Source organism: Stegastes partitus, unplaced genomic scaffold (genome assembly GCF_000690725.1).
Source record: "Stegastes partitus isolate 25-593 unplaced genomic scaffold, Stegastes_partitus-1.0.2 Scaffold963, whole genome shotgun sequence".
Classification (NCBI taxonomy): Eukaryota; Metazoa; Chordata; class Actinopteri; family Pomacentridae; genus Stegastes; species Stegastes partitus.
The window spans coordinates 135377-153083 of record NW_007578694.1 but is presented as its reverse complement, the minus strand read 5'-3'; the positions used below and the strand labels follow the sequence as shown (position 1 = coordinate 153083).

The window sequence follows — 17707 nt, the reverse complement described above, 5'->3', positions numbered from 1 at the left end:
TCTTCATGTTCTCTCTACAAACTGACATGTTGATATTTTTCCAACTGCAGCCTTAGAGTTTTTGATATTGGTATTAATTGCTACTTTATGGCAAGAACAGAAAACACGGAAAAACTAAAAAAAGGGGGGGGAAACAACCCTAAAACAAATCACGTTCTACATTCAAACTCATCATATTCCACTCATGAACGTTAACTAGAATAAATGCAGATAAGACGATGAAGTCTGCACCTATAAGAAAGCAGCTAAACCCTGCATTGCTGACCTCATTGTCACTGAGTGCACACATCTCCTTTTAAAGGCTCTGCCCCGGGGCAGGTGCAACTTTCACTTAATTAATGTGATCGAGTGTCGGAGGGGGGGGAAAAAAATCTAGGATCTGAATTTCAATTATGTCATTTCCTTTCGTGAACTTGTAAAAGAATGAAAAAAGAGAATTAATGTTTTAAAAGGTGAGAACAACAAAAACACTGAAAGGACAAACTGCTGCTGATTAACACACTGTCAACATAATAAGAACTTAAAAGAAAACAAAAACATGAACAGATTAAACATTTTAATAAGAACACTTAAGTAAAAAAAAAAAAAAAAAAAACGATTTTCAAAACTAGGACTTTGAGTAACATTAATAATGCATTGTCACAGATATGTCACAGGTACACAATAAAAACAGCTTTTATACGAGGGGAGGGCGTGCGTGTGTGTGTGTGTGTGTGTACATGTGTGTTTGTGTCTACTACCACACACACGTCATCTTAAACAATGACCAAGATTAAGTTTTTGTTAACCAAAACAGGGGATTCATCAATCTTTATTACAAATCATCAAGAACCATAACCAGGTGACAGTACAACAATTCATCTAATACTGTAAATGCTCAAGCTGCAGGCGTGAACACCCGCACAAAGTAAGAACCTTAAACATGATTTTTTATTTTTTATTTTTATTTTTTTTGCTGTTCTTTATTAGAAACCAGCACCTCCGGAATAACCTTTGAGTTCCATCAGGAAAGGTTCAGAGACAGACAGGAGGAGAATCCAGGCATCTGAAGTCTGCTGGCCTTATCACAAGCGTAGATTTGGCTCAATACGACACAACTCCTGATTCTGCAGGTTCACTTTTAGTTTCGACTATTATAACGGGAGAATTATTGCCTCATTGTGTGTGTTGTCCAATTTTGTTTTTTTCTGCTGCCAAATGTGTTTCTTATGTCTGAATTTTCAACAAAAAATACTTTTTCCGGAAATAACTGAAAGCAAGATCAGCAGAGCTCTTTGCTGCCTGTCAGAGACTTTCCCCTGCAGATGATAACAACAGAATATTTTTTTTTGTGCCAAACGTTGACCTTCTGTGTTCAAAGTGTAGCGCAGTTCTTCAGTTGATATGCATTGCCATTATAATGGAATGACGCAGAGTAGAAACTTCTAAAACTCTATTTTATTTGAGAACAGTAACATGTAGGGATGCACCGATACAGATAAAATATCATCCTTGGACAAAAAAAAAAAAAAAATTCCCTTAAGCGGGGTTATATATGGCATGTGGAAACCAACATATAAAAAAGATTTTCATATCCCTGTAACAAATGTGAGTTATAGTTCGATTACTTTATCCAGTGACAACAAAAGAATGGAGGAGCTTTAAATCTTTAGTCACAGTAATGGATGGAATCAATACTCAGTTTTGGGCAAAAGTTTAGTATCTAGAATGTTCATCATGAGTGAAAAATTGGCATCGGTACATCCCTAGTACCACGAATTCATTATAACTCACTGCAGTGTTTCCTTCCCTGCAGAAAGATCTGGAAGGAATGACTATCGACTCGTCTTGTAGTACCTTTTGAATGAATCAATGCTGTCTGGGCTTACATCAAGAATTAATGGCATTCTCCTGGACACACCGATAAAGACAAACGCACACACACGATTCAGAGGGCAGGTTTGTGTTTTAAATAAATGAAATGAGGTGATTTTGGTCAGTAACGTGCATCAGTCTTGGCATACAGTGACACTGTGGTGTCTGTAACTTCAAGTGGCGGCTGATTTATGTGTCTGAGTTCATGTTTATAAGTGCCTGTGTGTGGTAAGTGTATATAAATGTGTGTGAATTTGTCTTCTCTCCCCTAAACAGCCAAAAGTCAGCCCAGACACACATTATTTTCACATTACTGAGTGAGCTTCTTTTTTTTTTTTTTCTTCTCTCTCTCTCCTTTGACGTATATTTACAGGCAGAAAACCATGGCCTTTCCTACTGTATGTTCACTTTCCATCTGTTTATCGTTAACGCTGGAAAGAGAGGAGGAAGAGGAGCCAAAATAAAAATGCACACAGACGTATTCAGAGATTCACAGGCTGAGTGGCTCCTGTTTTTTTAGCTATGCTTCCTACACTGGCAACAAAAAAAGAAGGTTCAATTATTTTGGCATCAATGCTTTGGTCACAAAATACCGACACTTTTATTCTTTTGTTTGTTTTCACTTTTGTTTTTCATTTGCTCATTTGTTCTTGAAGTAAGTCCCAGTCATTTTACACCCTGACCACGTGTGTGTGTCCCAGTACAGAAAAAAGGTAGGTTTGTTGTAGTCCTGTCATCGCACCTCCGATGCAGTCCCTTTAAGAGGCACAGATTCTCTTATAAATTATGTGACTATGAATGAGTGGGCAGGGGGTTTGAGAAGGAGGGGTGCCCCCTGTGCCCCCACATCCCCCCTGCACTCCCTTTACGCCCAGTGACTACGTCCCGTCACCCCTTTTGCGAGCACGTTCTGCAGCACAGTTGCTGCAGCACTTTCCTCTGGCAAAGATTGTTCTTTTTAACAAGCACGCAGAAGCTGCCTTCCGCCCAAGATTCTTCATTTGCTTTCCACAGACCAGGAAGAAGAGATACAGGGGGGGGGAGTTTGGAAGGGGGAGGGAAGGAGGGGAGGAAGGGGTGGAGGGAGACACATCCACATACACACAAATACAAACACATGTGGAAAAACACACAGGGCAGAACCATTAGCAATGGTTGAATGACAGGCAGAGCCGTGTGATTGATCAGGAGAGGGTTCAGGTGACAGGAAGAGTTTTTTTGGTTTTTTGATCCAATCACAGGTGATGTTCATCGAGGTGGAAAATGATTGTAGTCCAGTGGAGTGATTGGATCCATGTCAGGAGAAAGGGAAAACAGGGGAAAAAAACAAACAAAAAAAAAACAGAAAGAGAGAGAAAAAACAAACGTCACACAATTAGCAAATTGAGGATTTTTGAAATTCACAACTTTGTGTCATTTAGCATAATAAAAAACACATAAAGTGGACCCTCAGTCTGTGAAACCTGTGGGCCAATTCTTCAATTTGTCAACAGCAATTTAACAGAAATGTACTTTTGAGCTACCAATTTGAAAAAATAAAAAAGTCACCAATATGAAACGTTTGGTTGAGGAAACAGACTGAGTGTGCACTTTAAGCTAAGTCCTCATCATTAACAGAAAGGTCACACAGTAAAGATGTTTTTCTCCTCAGAGCTTTATCTCATCACAAGCTGAGAGACTTCGTGGCCATTGGTTCATCTTAACTAGAAGGTCATGGCTAAAGGTCAAAGCCTCGTAATCAGAAAATCAAGTCAGTCGGTTAGTGAAGAGCAGGAATATTTACACTAAAAGATCCATAAACCAAACATGCACAATTAGGAAGAAGGGCAAAAACCACGAAGCACACGCACCAGAAAATGGAGAGTTCAAAAGAGAAATCAGAAGAACACTTAAAAAGGAGACGGAGAGTAAGTAGATGGTGTTAAGAATCCTAACAGTGTGACAAAGCACCGCGACAAACCAGGAAAAGAGGGGTGATATTAAAATAAAAGGACAAGAGCGTGTGAGTGTATAATCCCAGAGAGATATTATATTAGTCATGTGCAGAACATTATGAGACCTAGATGAAGAGCACAAAAGCCAAAAGCAAGGACAAGACGGCCTTCCTGCTTCGAAGCTGCACCAGTGAGCACTTTAGTTCAAGGTGTTAGTACAAAGCTCTTATTACTGAACTACAAAGGCCACAAGTGAATCCTTTACTTACAAATAAAGCTACATGTCACATTTTTCTTTTGATTTATCTGTTAATATATCTGGAGACGATGTGTGAATCTGCACCTTGAAGGTTTTTGATTACGATGATTTTTTTGTTTATCAAACATTTAGCAAAAACCAGAATTTTGTTCAGTTTTTTTCCACTTTAAAGCACCTTTTTTCTGTCATGATAACTGTGACGAGCAATGCAACAAGTATGAAATACACACACATCAAGAAATAAGAAAGCTGACAACTCACCATCTTTGCAGATGGTGCTGACCACGCAGGCTCCTGCCTCCAGGTTGTAACCACTGACACAGCTGCTGCAGTTTCTTTCTCCGGGCCCCAAGCACTCGTAGCAGCTATTGTCACACCTGTCAAAGGTTGTGTGAAGAATTACATTCCGGTCTAGGCGGCAATAAACTTTGCTCACATACCCACTTTCAAAGCTAGAACTGTCCCTTAAAGGCAATTTACATTCACATGCTCCGATATACATTTTAAACCACTGAGCTATTGGGAACAATGAGCAGGAAAACAATGTAAACCATCCTTAAAGTGACAAACACACCTTTGCAGTGTGGTGTTTCATTCTGCTGCCTTAGATATGTTATCTTTGCAGAGTGTGTGCCAGTTGATTAGCATGCATACGGTCATATCAGATATTGTGTAAATAATTGCAGTGAATTAAACATTACTCTTCCCCCTCTAATCACTGCATGTGATTTCTTTTCTCGTTGCTCCATTCTGGCCGAGTGTGCATCATAAACTGTGGAGGTGTTTAACATTAAATGATAAAAAAAAGCACACCAATGGTAGCTTCCAAATTGCCTTGCAGGTACGATCAAACATCAGCTGACTGTCCTGTAGTTGTTTCCTTCAGCCACTCCGGTTCATATTAGTGAGCAGTGTTTGGAAGTGACTGAAGGTTTTAAAGTAAAGCAAGAAAGGGAATTCTGAGAAAACATATCTGAAACAATCCTAGTTCTGACATTTACCATCCTGCTAGTGTGAAAGCAGGGCACAACATTTATGGGAAATTATCTGACATCAGCTTCTGAGACAAGGGGGGGGTGGTGACCGAGGATAAAGGAATCAAGTAAAGGTAAAGGATCAAGTGAGCAATAAATAATTCAAGGTGGGAGAGAAAAATACCAGGGAGGCAAAGCCATCACAGGAAACGATAAGAAGAGCAGACAAGATGTCTGAGTCAGTGGAGGAGTTGGACTGTGGGTGTGATAGCAGACAAACTAGTCATCAAACTGTCATCAAGCATAGGAATATGAGTACGTTTACAAGTTCCTTCCCTCAATTTCCTCCACATCCAGGTCAACATTACTGAGGAGCTGTTTGTTGGGAAACAATGACCAAACAGCAGCTCTGATGTTGGAAAATAACTGAGGGACACAAGTTTTATACTTTGACTGTAAACTGACAACAAAGTCCTCGCTTGTAGGATTTTCTGCTTTTTGTTGCAATGACTGTAATTTTGTTTAATTATTCCTGTTTGGGTTCCAATTTTAAAAGTTCAACAAATCATCTGCAGGCCAACTTCTCAAAACCAGCATCGAATAGCGACACTGCAGAGAGGACAAGGAACACTAGAAAAGGCCAAACTCATCCTAAAGTAAGGACATTTGCACTTCACTTGCTCAGTAAAGGCAGATTTCCTTGTTTATCTGTACGGAATGGAAAGTTTTTTTTTTTGCTTGTTACTGTCGTGCAGAGGTGTTGGCATGCGTGCTGACTCACTTCTTACAGAACCTCTGCATCGGCCCGCTGTCTGAGGTCTGCTCTGACAGGTAGTAGCCGGAGCTGCATGTTGCCACACAGCGCCAATCCTCAAGTAAGTAGCCGTCTGAGCACTTAGTGCATGCTTCTATACCTGTGCCTGAAAAACACATGAACACACGCTTCAGGAATTCTGTCAAAGCCACAGAGTTGAAAAAAGAAAACGACAGTGCACACTGACCTTGATAATAAATTTACTTCTTATAAAGCATTAGTTCATTACAAATAGTCATGACTTCCTACCTGCGCAGGTGGCACAGGCCCGATGACAGAATTCACAGGCCCTTCTGTGGCCGTTGTAATAAGTTCCTGGGTCGCAGGTCATCTGACACTTGTTTCCTTGAAGACTGGAAAACAAAATAAAAAACACAGAAGATACGTTTTTGTACATTCGCAGTCAATACCGAAAAAGGAATATTGCATTTCCTCTTTTGGCATCATGACATTCAAACTCCTGGCTCTTTATCAGTGAAAGTTGGCCTGACACAACAACTGCTGCAGAAGAATTTCTGGACAAAGATTTAGAAAGAACTAAAGAAAAAAAAAAAAAACACCAACTGCAGCACCAGTGATACTGTGTCATGTGTGGGAGTGCACAACGGCGACTGGCCTTTCGTTCACATTTTGACTAATACCCCGAAAAATGTAATTCAGATCCGTCTCGTTTTGACCAGCGCACAACACAAGGGGTTTTGAAAGTGCCAGATGTTGGGGTGGAGGTCAGTTAGGAAGCAGGTTTGGAGGTTATAAAGTCAGTTCTGTGAAGTCGCAGTGAGGACAGGTTGGTGAGCTTGCTGTGCTAAGCTGAAAAACAGCTGGTCTGTGTTAGCTAAAGTTTCCCAGAAATGATCTCGTCTGGTTCCCTCTTCCTCCCCGGCTCCTAACTGAGCATTAATGGTAAAGTAAATGGGACAGGGGAGGCTGTGTGTGTGTGTGTGTGTGTGTGTGAGTCTAACTGTGATCTCGTTGAGGAAATTATGGCCTTCGAGTGTCCCCACCTCCACCTCTGGCTACACTGAACACTCAGAGTTGGGTTCAAGACCGCAATATGTTTTAAACACTTCACAAGTGTTTCCTTCATGACCTATCAGGAATTCCAGCACTTTGAAACGCCCTATCCTCTGTCAGGTCAAGTGTAGTCGGGTCGGTTTGAAGAGGCTGCCGTGGAAGTGGCCAAAAACTGAACTGGAACATGTCTGCATGGTGAACTAAGTGGTTTCGATCAGAGGCTCTTCAGAGTAAGGATTACAACCCAAAACAGATCCACTACTTGTGGGTATCCACATGACATGAGTATATGTGGGTTTTAATAAGCCTGGGTCACCGGGTGAATCTCAGTTTACTCAGTTTGGGTCCCAAGCGGAAAACAGTTGGGAAGCCCTGGTTTCACTGGTTCATGCTGCGAACCCAAACCACAGTGTAACATAATGTGCTGGTCTAAATTAGTGGTGCTGTGTTCCTGCGGCGTTACATTGGAAGAAACACAAAAGGTTTTTTATCCTGAAGCCATAACACAGTTGATGGCTTTTAGGAGCACAGGGCGCCATGTTTGCAACATATTTCAGAATTAACTGATTAAAATTAGAGCGTGTATGTTTTGTTGAGCTCCATATGAACCAAACTGTTTATGTACATGTGGAACATAAAGGTTGGGTGTAACTCAGGAGGCAAAGCGAGTCGTCCAGTAATCACAGGACTGGCCGCCCCCCTTTTGAAGTGTCATGGGGCAAAGCACTTAACTGTGAGTGTGAACGGGGGAATGAGAGGCAAATTGTAGTGCACTTTGCAAAACAAAGTGGTTTGTATGGCTGTGTTTAAAGACAAATGTGATTTTAGCTCTTCTAAACAGCCACGCGTGAAGGTGGAGCAACAAGCCGCCGTCATAATGTGGAAGCTTTCTAACATCCTTTCATTCTGCAGTTGTTTGGGATAAGAGACGATCAACCCTGCTTACTTTCTCACCTCCACACAGTTGACCAACGACTGCATTAAGTGAGTGTAAATGTCAGGTGACAAGCTTTTGAGATCCACAGACATGCCGGCATCCAAACTCATGAATATACAGCGAGACAGAAATCCATTGTTTCTAAGACACCAAAACTATCAGGGCTTTACACTCTAATCAGTGACTCCTGTTAGGCTCTACACAACTCCCAGCTTACCTCATCCCAGGTTTACATTCTGTGCAGACACTGGAGCTCGCACACTTCTTGCAGTTCTCTTGACATCTCCTGCAAATGTTGGAATCTGAAATACACAGAGAGAGCCAGTCGTACACAGTGGCTAATAGGAACCATAAGTCCGGTTGCATTTCGAAAAAAAAAAAGGAAGGGAACAGAGGAGAAAGACAGCGACGAGGAATACGAAAAAGGCTAAAAGGAGTGAGGAGGAGCAGAGTTGTGGAGGAAAAGGAGAGAATAAGTATAAGACGGGCCACATGAACAAAACAGGAGGAAAAAAAGGGGGGGTGAGACTCAGCGAGACGGCAAGTGAGACGTGAGGGGGGGAGAAATCTGTGAGGCTGAAAAAGAAAATTGTAGTGTTGGTGAGGGAGGATGGGAATGTGGATGAATATTTCAAAAGGCAGGCTAAAGGCAATGACACGCTTTGACACAATGCACATGGACACTTGCGCTTGCAGCAGCAACGACGATTGCCAAAAAGATATGTGAATAACATGTTTCATCTCTCCAGGGAAGCCAAGGAGTAGACTACGGCTATAAATTAAAACCCTTATTTCTACATTTCCGAAAAGCATTTCTTCTGTATGACACATCTTTTTGTGGTTCTGTTCGAGGTTAGAGATAAAAATCAAGAGGAGGAGACTGGGAGTAAACGAGGGTTTGCTGTGTTGGACTTTTAGGAATCTGAAAATCATTAAAGGCTGGATGCAGGATGTGGATGGGATCGACTGATTTCCATAAAAAGAGAATGCACTTTTGCGTTAGTTCTCGACTGTTATTTGCACCGTTTTAGCTGAGAATTGGATGTCAAAATTATCCGACAATTACAAGAAAATTCTGTAACAATTATGAAGAGTACATGTGAATTGAGCAGTGGTGTGATTTTCCAACTTTTTGTCTGTTTTGTGTCACGGTATGTTGAACATCTGTGGATTTTGAACAGCTGGTGGGAGAGATGACACCAACTTTGGCTTCCTGAAACTGTGATGTCACCATTTTCTGACTTTCTATACAATGAACATAAACCAGCCAATTAAAACGCAATAAAACATGAACCCTTAAGGAAAATAACCAACCTAGTACAACGCTGGATAAGATGTTTTATGGACATATAAGACAGTCAGAAAGCATCTATGAATTGTGTTTACAGTAATTGTAACGTCACACAATAGTCAGGTGTTAGGTTGTCATCTCTAAAAAGGTATCTTGACCAGTAATAAACTCACATCCACGTGTTGATAAAGGCAGGAATTCACCTCGCTTTGCTATCAGAATAACAAAAGGAAAACAATTGCTCATTTAAAGCAACACAATACCAAGCTGCGCTGACATTTCAAAAGGGAAAAAAGGTATCCACTACATCTTGGCCGGTTGAAATGTTATGATTGAACTTGGATCGGATCATGTCAGATCTGCTGCCAGAGACTCTCCGAGCTGCCAGGACTTATACTTTCTTGGCTACAAAGCAAATATATAGACATAATTATAAGATATACACAGTTTCAGTCTCCCATTCCTGATTTGCTTTCATCCAGACGGGGCATACATCTTGAACACAAGACAAACCGGCGTATGAATACCACCGCACCACTCCGTTTATTAAAAGCCGCTGATAAACGGGAGAGAAAACGAGACAAATTACCTAAAATATAGTCCAAAGACAAGTCCTCCTGCAAGTCTGGTTTATTTCAGGCTTCGTGCTACTTTAATTTGGTGGAGAAAAAAAAAAATGGCATAGACCTTTCAGTCCTGTTCAATTTAGCAAGTGCATAAAAATAAACATGTGGCTAGACATTACATCAAGGCTACCATGGCATCACTCTGAGGCAGCCAATGAAAGTTTTGCTGATAGTTACGACCATTTTTTTTTGTGATGCCAGCAGCGGGCACATATTTCTTGAAGTCCAGCTTGTTTGCTATTAGTGGATAACCTTCTCCTCCCTTTGCAGTACATTTCATTAGACTCTAATCTTAAGGACTTCAGGCTTTGGTAATCAGATCAATGGACAACTAAGTAACAATGGACTTGCTGGGACAATGAGGACAATCAGCGACCTTGGGTGGGCACACAGTAGTCATTATCTATCTCTGTGCTGACGGGTGCAGTTTGCTGCAGCGCCTCCACAACTGCTAAGCCAAATCGAGCTTGTTTGCTGCATTTTGCAAAAGAGAGACACTGTTGAAGCTCATAAAAACCCCAAACTGGAACCAAGGAATGCTGAAAAAAAAAAACCCTAACAACTACCTGACAGTGTTATGCGCTGCCATGTTCGCCAATGTAGCAGGAAGGGAAACGTACCACTATCGAGGTAGAAGCCGTCGGCACAGGTGGCGACACACGTGTTGGAGCCCTCGTTGAGGTGAAAACCAGTCCTGCATGTGGTACACTGGTCGCTGCGACTTCCAACACAGGTCTCGCACAAGGAGGAGCACTTCTTGCAGCGCTTCCTATCGTCACGGAAAAAACCGCTGGGGCACTCGGACACGCACATCCTGCAGAGAGAGGTGATTGAAGGGAGGGAAAAGAGGGAGACCAAGGTGAGAAAGAGCGTCACAAAAGGCAAAAAAGTCGAAACACGACACGGATTTCTTACAGATTTATTCATGTTGCCTCTGAAGGTTCAGTCTGCTTGAACAATGAAGGCCAAATCATTGTTCCGTGATTAACAAGCTCCACCACACAGTTCAGTGTAATGTTTACAGGCTCAAAATGTAAAACATATGTAGTACGGGCATCGAGTTTCACAGAACCAAAGCAGAAATAAATATATTTTTGCTGTAACAAGATCACATAATGAGTTGAGACGACCAGATACAGAAGTAGACGGGCTGAGTTGTGTGCGTGCCGGTGCTATACAGCGAACAGGTCAACATCTGCTGAATAACTTCACAGCCCCTCATCACCCCCTCATTTCACCCAGAGGCTCCCTTACTAAGGTGAAAAAGACCTCCAAAATCCTCAAGAGCGCACACACACACACACACACACACAGACACAAACACACACACAGACACACACACTTTAAGCCGTATTCGCACACTACAGGGTTTTCTGCCAAGAAACACATATGGCACGTGTGAAACACATAATCCACGTGTGCAAGAACACACTGCCATTCATTTGTCCTCCAACTTCAATACCGTTTCTCTGCTACACCGAAATGATTATTTAAACTACTCAAATAAAAAAAAAAACACTGAAACATTACATCAAGGATGCCGCTAAACATGAACTTTAAACTGCTCTGTCCTGAACAACACAAGTCAGTGCAAATCTTGTTGTAAAAGCTACTCAAATAAAATGTTTACTTTGATATTTTTGGCCCTCATTTCTATTTGATAATGTTTGAGTCGCCAGATTAATTTATGGAGCAACGGATCGAGTTCCTGCTCTGCTCTGTCTTCAGTGTTCTACCAACGGCAACAAATCTCCAAATCTCCTAACTGAGACTCATCATGCCGAAAAGTTGGAGCATTCAGATGGAGGCACTGTCAGGTGTTGGCTCTGCTAGCTGAGAGAGTAGACAAAGAGAAGAGGTAAAACAAGACCAAGCTCGAGGCCAAAGGCCCTCGCTTTATCAGTCAGGGGTTAAGGTGAGCAAGGACGCTCAGGGTGCAGATATACGTGATACTGCAAATCCTTTGGAAAGGAGAGTCGGCCTCAGAATTCAACTCAAGTTTCCCAAAGAAACTGCAGATGCCAACCTAAAATTGCATTCTGGTCAAGAACAACAAACTGGTGGCCTTCATGGAGTTCATGGCACCCTGGAGAAAAAAGGATCAACTGGGAAAATGCCAGTCCCTCATCTTTGAAAGCCAGCAGAAGGCATGGCGAGCTTTGAACCTCCTGGTGGAATTACCCTGCAGGGGCTTCCCAGAGCATCACTCTGGAGATCAGTTCTACTGTCCAGCCCCTCTGAGGTGTTGTGGGCCACTCGACAAAACACCAACAAGGGGAGGTTCACACTTGAAACCCCTTTGAAGGTGCTAAGATCTGAGCCACAAAGCTCTTCCATCACAGAATGCGGGGGCGACGGACGAGAGCAATTTCATGCCTCACATATGAAGCAGGAGATAATTCCTGCTACGTGAGGCGGCTGTGTCGTGTAAAGACGTCTTTCCTGATTCACTATTTACTAGACCTTCCACATACAGGTGTCTTTATATTAAAATAGCACACAGAAATATAGAACAGAACTCCACTTCAGTAATTGGCCCGATTGGCTGCAGCTGTATTGAATTAGGTGGGTCACTTTAAACAGGGCGAATACTTACACAATCACTTATTTCACATTTTATATTTGTAGTTATTTGACATTACTGCAGAAATCTAAAAACAAGGATCATTTTCACTAAAAACAGAGATGTAAAAAAAAACAAAAAACACACCCGGCAAAGTTCCAAAGACCCACACACCTTCACATGAGTGCAGACCATCAAACACATATGCAGGGATGTAATTATCTTAACATTAAACACCAGCGCCGCCCAAGCCCCTTCTTCCAACCACTCCCCCCAATCTTCATTCATCAATTGCTCCCTGTGGTGGCAGAAAAGGGCAGCACACCACTAAAGTGGGCTAATGATAAGGCAGCACCTAAGCTTGCACATTCTCATGCACCTGCATCGGTCTCCCTTTTATTAGAGCAGAGACAAGCTGACACAAAGGCAATTACCACAGACTTTGATCCTAATGGGATACTAAGGGGACACACAAATGTACACACATGCACAGACGTACACTTACACTGACTTATATATACGATTAACAGGGAGAAAGATGGGCAGCATGAAATATGACAGCATCTCTGATATGAGACTGATGAGGCGACACTGACACGGCTGTATGAAAGAGGGAAATGTACACGTGTGCTATATGAAGGTTCCAGTTTTAACAGTTTCACAATGCTCTAGAGGTCTTCTGAAACGGTTTATAAATACACAAGTCAGATTTTCTTTCTTAATTTTTTTTTTTAAGTCAACTGTCAAAAAGTCACAAGATGGAGAAACTCGTTTGCTGGATTCGCACAGCGCAAGACAGATTGTAAATTTCTGCCGGTATGCTGAGCGTTGCATTCAATCATGCAAAGTGGGCTGGTAAACAGATGTTTCTTTGACGCGTGTAAACACAATCGAAATTTCGCCCTCAGCTGATTGAATCCACGCATCGAGGGATTGGTATGCAACAGCATTCGCTGTACCTTCGTAAAACTATCTGATTGAGACGCCCTCAGCTAATATTGATCCGTCTCTTCACTGGAACTCACGCTTTAAAACAATCAAACGCTGCTGAAATAACACATGAGCCTGATGTATATTTTCACTTTGCAGCTTTCTATCTCAGACGCACCTTCTTTTTTTTTTTTTTTTAAATTAATAGAAGAAAACAAACTGTCTCTGTTGGGCTCTGCAGAACGAGATTACTTTCACATCTTCATATAAATGGTTTGATGAACTATTAACTGTTCCCCTGGAAGTCTGAAACGTCTTTAATTTCAGTCAATACTTTGTTATCCAAGCGCTCAAATAGGAGCAAAATGAAAGTTTAGTCATTGACTTACTAACTTCCTCACTTAGAATTACTTTTAATTATTAATTTATTTGTGATTTGTTTGGCTCTAAATGATTAGTTTCTCAACTATTCTCAGTGTAGAAACACCATGAGAAGGTGAAGAAGGTAGCAGAAGATGTTGAATTTGAGGTACAAAACCGGTACAAGTTTCCCCTTGTGATGTGTGATTTTAATAAAATGTTTACAGTCGTGACTCGATAATCCGACCCTTAACAATCCTAAACCTTGCTATTCGACAGGTTTTTAGAAAAAACAAACGAAACCCATAAAAAACAGCCTTAACATACCGACAGCCTTGGATTCCAACTCTGACATGACATTTTATGTCACAAATAAGGATAACAGCGTATTATTTGACTGAACAATCCCACAGATTAGCTACATTCAGACTGCAGGACTTAATGCTCAATTTGGATTTTTTGTGAAATCCGATTATTTTGTGAGTTCGTTCACATTTCCAATTAAATGCGACTTGTATGTGATCTGCTGTGTGAACTTCATACGACCCAAAAGCGTCCCGCACGCGCAGAAGAGGACACGACGACGTCACACACAGCGAGCGTGCTCAGTGTTTATGGTAGTAAACACAGATGGTAACGGTGGAGCGTTTCTGCCACTCCCCCACCGCCACCGATGGTGGAAACAGAAATGTGACCGCTAACTAAACTGGCATCAGCAGCCAAATACTGCATGTGCGTTCCGCACACTTCCACCCCGTCGGAGTGCTCCCCCATGGTGGAAGTGTCCTCCCTGACCACGCCGAATATTCTGATATTCATCATTAATTGAGCCCAAATATCCAGAGACCAGAAAGTTCTATTCAGACCAGCACTACTAGTTATTAGAACAACTATGAACAATAAATATTAACAACAAATGACTGTTCAAACATCAAGCCCTCCTTGTATCTTGACCTCCGTCTTGACAATCCGACAGCCTTGCTATCCGACATAAAAGCAGGTTTTACATTTAGTGTTGAACTATCGAGTCACGACTGTACTTGCAAAAAACTAGATAAGCAACTAATGATGCTGTAAAGCCGTCTGACCTGGTGTTGTTCTTGAACTTGAGGAAGTAATGGAGGCAGTTAATGCAGTGATGGGGTCCGGGACCTTCACAGCCGTTCTCATTGCATTCAGCGTCACAGGGACCTGCAGAGAATGAAACACTTTAGTGGAAAAGCTCTAAAAAAAAAAAAGGCTCTGCAGTCTAAGAGCCTCATCAAAACAATCATTTATTTATTACAGTCTTTAAAAGTACCCTTAAACCGCATGTTACGAATTTGCGAGCGGCTCCGGATTTATTGCTTACCGTTGTACTCCTCTGGTACGTCCTCATCGGTGGACGTCAGCAAGTCTGTGAAGCGAGGCTTATCTATGTGCAGAGACGAGTACGGGTGGACAGAGGTGCCGTACAGCACCAGCGACCACTCCTTCAGTTTGCCTGAGAAAACAGAAGCTTTATTTTGGTCATCTTATGCACAGAGACATTTTGATATTTGATCTGTAGAGCTGCACTTTGTAATTAGGTCATGTTTAAAAAAAGTAATAATGTCATGTTTTTTTTCCAACTCAGTGGTAACATTAGTATTTGCAACCTGACTTTCACAATCACATCCCAACCAGAGCGGGAAGCGGGGATGAATTTTTCAGCCCTGTATTTTCGGCTATTTTCAGCCACACCACAAGCAGATTATATCATACGAAACGTTCAGCGATACCCAAAATTAAACTGAGCCAAGTTACATGGAATTAAAGCGACTGACGTAACAGCTTTTGAAAAACTGCTACTCCCCGTTCGAGACTCTAAATTAGTGGGTAGTTCCAGTTGTAAAGTTCGCTGCCTCCAGAGCAACATGTGTGCCCTGCCGATCCAAACGTTTCTCTACTTCTACTGTCTCTGTAAATTACAATATATTATTAAAAAATAACGTCAATACCAATGGAGACTTCCTTTTTAATTAAAGAAGTTATTAACGGTGTCATACCAGGTACTTTCTGGCTGCGGAGTTGAGAAGGTGAGTCATAGATCTCTAGGACCCAGTCGCCTGCTGCCTTCTCTCCCCAGCAGTGGGTGGTCATAAACTCCCAGTTCTTAAAACCCTCCATGGAGTGATCAAACAACCTGCACATTAAAAATACACACACACACACACAGAAATCACACAATGGTATCAGATGAGGAAACGACTGAAGTACTACCAGAGCAAACAAATCACAGCCACGCAACAAAATACAACTGCAGCCTCTGATGAGCTGTGGACAAACATTATAAAGGACTGTGGTTTAAATGAGGTTACGCTGTGGGGTCACTAAAAATTCTGGACTGGTTTGAAGGTGTGAGTTCACTTTTAGCAGCCCGACAGTTTAGCTGGACACTCAGCTTCTCAGTGTGACCCACACAAATGAAAATTCAAATATCATATCTGAGTACGTCCAGATCAACGCTGGGAAGAAAAACAAGAAGATTTAAATGAGCTGCAGCAGAAAGGAGAAGACCAAAAAATGCACAGAAAATAACGAGATGTGGCTCCTATCCTCAAGAGTGACGGAGTGTGAGACAAAAATGCAACAGAAATGTGACAGAGGAGCAAAGCAGGGTGTTTTTGTGTTGTTGTTTTTTTTACTACATTGTGTAGCACAACACATCACTGTTCTCTGTTTTCAGTGAAAATGTCTCTGCCAGTTTTAAAACTTGGCAGGATTATAAAATTCCTGCTCCAAGCTTGGCAACCCCTTCATGTTTAACTAGATAAAAATATATTTCATGCTTAAAATAGAAAATAATTCATTTGAGTAAATAACAATTTTTTTTTTTTTTGGTTGATTACAAATGGCAGGTTTGCTGGTTCACTACATTCAGTATCAAATTGCTTCAGCTTTTGAAGGGTTTTAGACAAATTTACCAAAATTACCATTTTTGGCATCATCTTAGCAAACAAGAGGGATTTATTTTAAGGCAAAAAAAATGCTTAGTTTAGTATTTAAACATTTTTTAAAATATTATTACAGAGGATGGGCTGCAAGGTGGCTCGGTGGTTAGCATCGTCACCTCGCAGCTACAAGATCCCCAGTTTGCGTCCCAGTTAGAGTGAGTGGGATCTTTTTTTGCATGTTCTCCCCGTGCAGCGTGGGTTCTCTCCGGGTTCGCCGGCTTCCTCCCACAAGGTCCAAAAACATGTTGAGGTTAATTGGTGATTCTAAATTGTCTGTAGGTGTGAATGTGAGTGTGCTTGGTTGTCTGTCTCTAAGTGTAGCCCTGTGATAGACTGGTGACCTGTCCAGGGAGTCAGCTGTGATAGGCTCCAGCTCCCCCGCGACCCTAGTGAGGATTAAGCGGTGTATAGATAATGGATGGATGGATTACAGAGGATGCTTAGAAATTAAGTTCTACAGACTGTCAGCAAAACTCCTCATCCCAGTATTCTGTTCATCTGTGACAACATACACAGTCAATATGAAAAATACAAAACACACACTCTAATCTCTTTCACTTTCAGGTTTACAGATATGTGTTGTAACTTCCAGACAAGCGCCTACAACTTCTCTGACTTGTGTACCTGTTGGCAAGCAGCTGAGACTTGGTCCCTGAGGGTGAAGTCAGGTTGATTGACAGGTCTCCACGGCGAGGGTGTGTGATGGTGATGCGTACGACCACGTGCTCCAGGTAGATCACGTGGTGGTTGGGGTTGTCGGTGCATCCTGTCGCCTTGTACACCGACCGGACCACGTGCTCTGGACGGATGGTTCTAGAGGATGGAAACCAAAACAAAGGTAAACATTAAATATCAAGCTAAAGCACTATTTGCCCAACTTATTCATGGGAGCACTGAGGGCTTTATCAGCTGAAGATAAAAATGATCTCATTGTCAATGGGCAATGAATCATAAAAGACATTTGAAATCTTTTCCAGTAACAAACACTAATTCCTGTAAGCCTGCCAGGCCACAGAAAGTTCACTCACAGCCAGCTTTTACTTACAAAAGCTGCAACTCCAAATGTATGGACACTGCTGGATGAACCAAAGATATTCAGCTGGTGTGTCCGTACAGTTTGCAATTAACACAGATGCAAGCAAAAATATAACATCATAGATATATAATCTGATTAAA

The 17707-nt window shown here is 41.8% G+C and overlaps 1 protein-coding gene across 2 annotated transcripts in view; it reads right to left on the bottom strand.

Moving 5' to 3' along the window:
* Positions 1 to 541: 541 nt before the first annotated feature.
* pcsk5b (proprotein convertase subtilisin/kexin type 5b) overlaps positions 542 to 17707 on the bottom strand; it is a 61889-nt gene continuing 44723 nt past the window's right edge. The window contains exons 12-21 of one of the 2 annotated variants that reach the window (XM_008294439.1): positions 17156 to 17344; positions 15584 to 15720; positions 14908 to 15039; positions 14645 to 14747; positions 10324 to 10517; positions 8004 to 8088; positions 6085 to 6188; positions 5803 to 5941; positions 4309 to 4424; positions 542 to 2849 (exon numbers count right to left, since the gene is read on the bottom strand). In XM_008294439.1, coding sequence (XP_008292661.1) covers positions 2743 to 2849; positions 4309 to 4424; positions 5803 to 5941; positions 6085 to 6188; positions 8004 to 8088; positions 10324 to 10517; positions 14645 to 14747; positions 14908 to 15039; positions 15584 to 15720; positions 17156 to 17344 — 1306 coding nt within the window. In that variant the 3' untranslated portion in view covers positions 542 to 2742. Of the gene's footprint in view, positions 2859 to 4308; positions 4425 to 5802; positions 5942 to 6084; positions 6189 to 8003; positions 8089 to 10323; positions 10518 to 14644; positions 14748 to 14907; positions 15040 to 15583; positions 15721 to 17155; positions 17345 to 17707 lie in introns of both variants that reach the window. The other variant, XM_008294438.1, reaches the window with a different exon arrangement.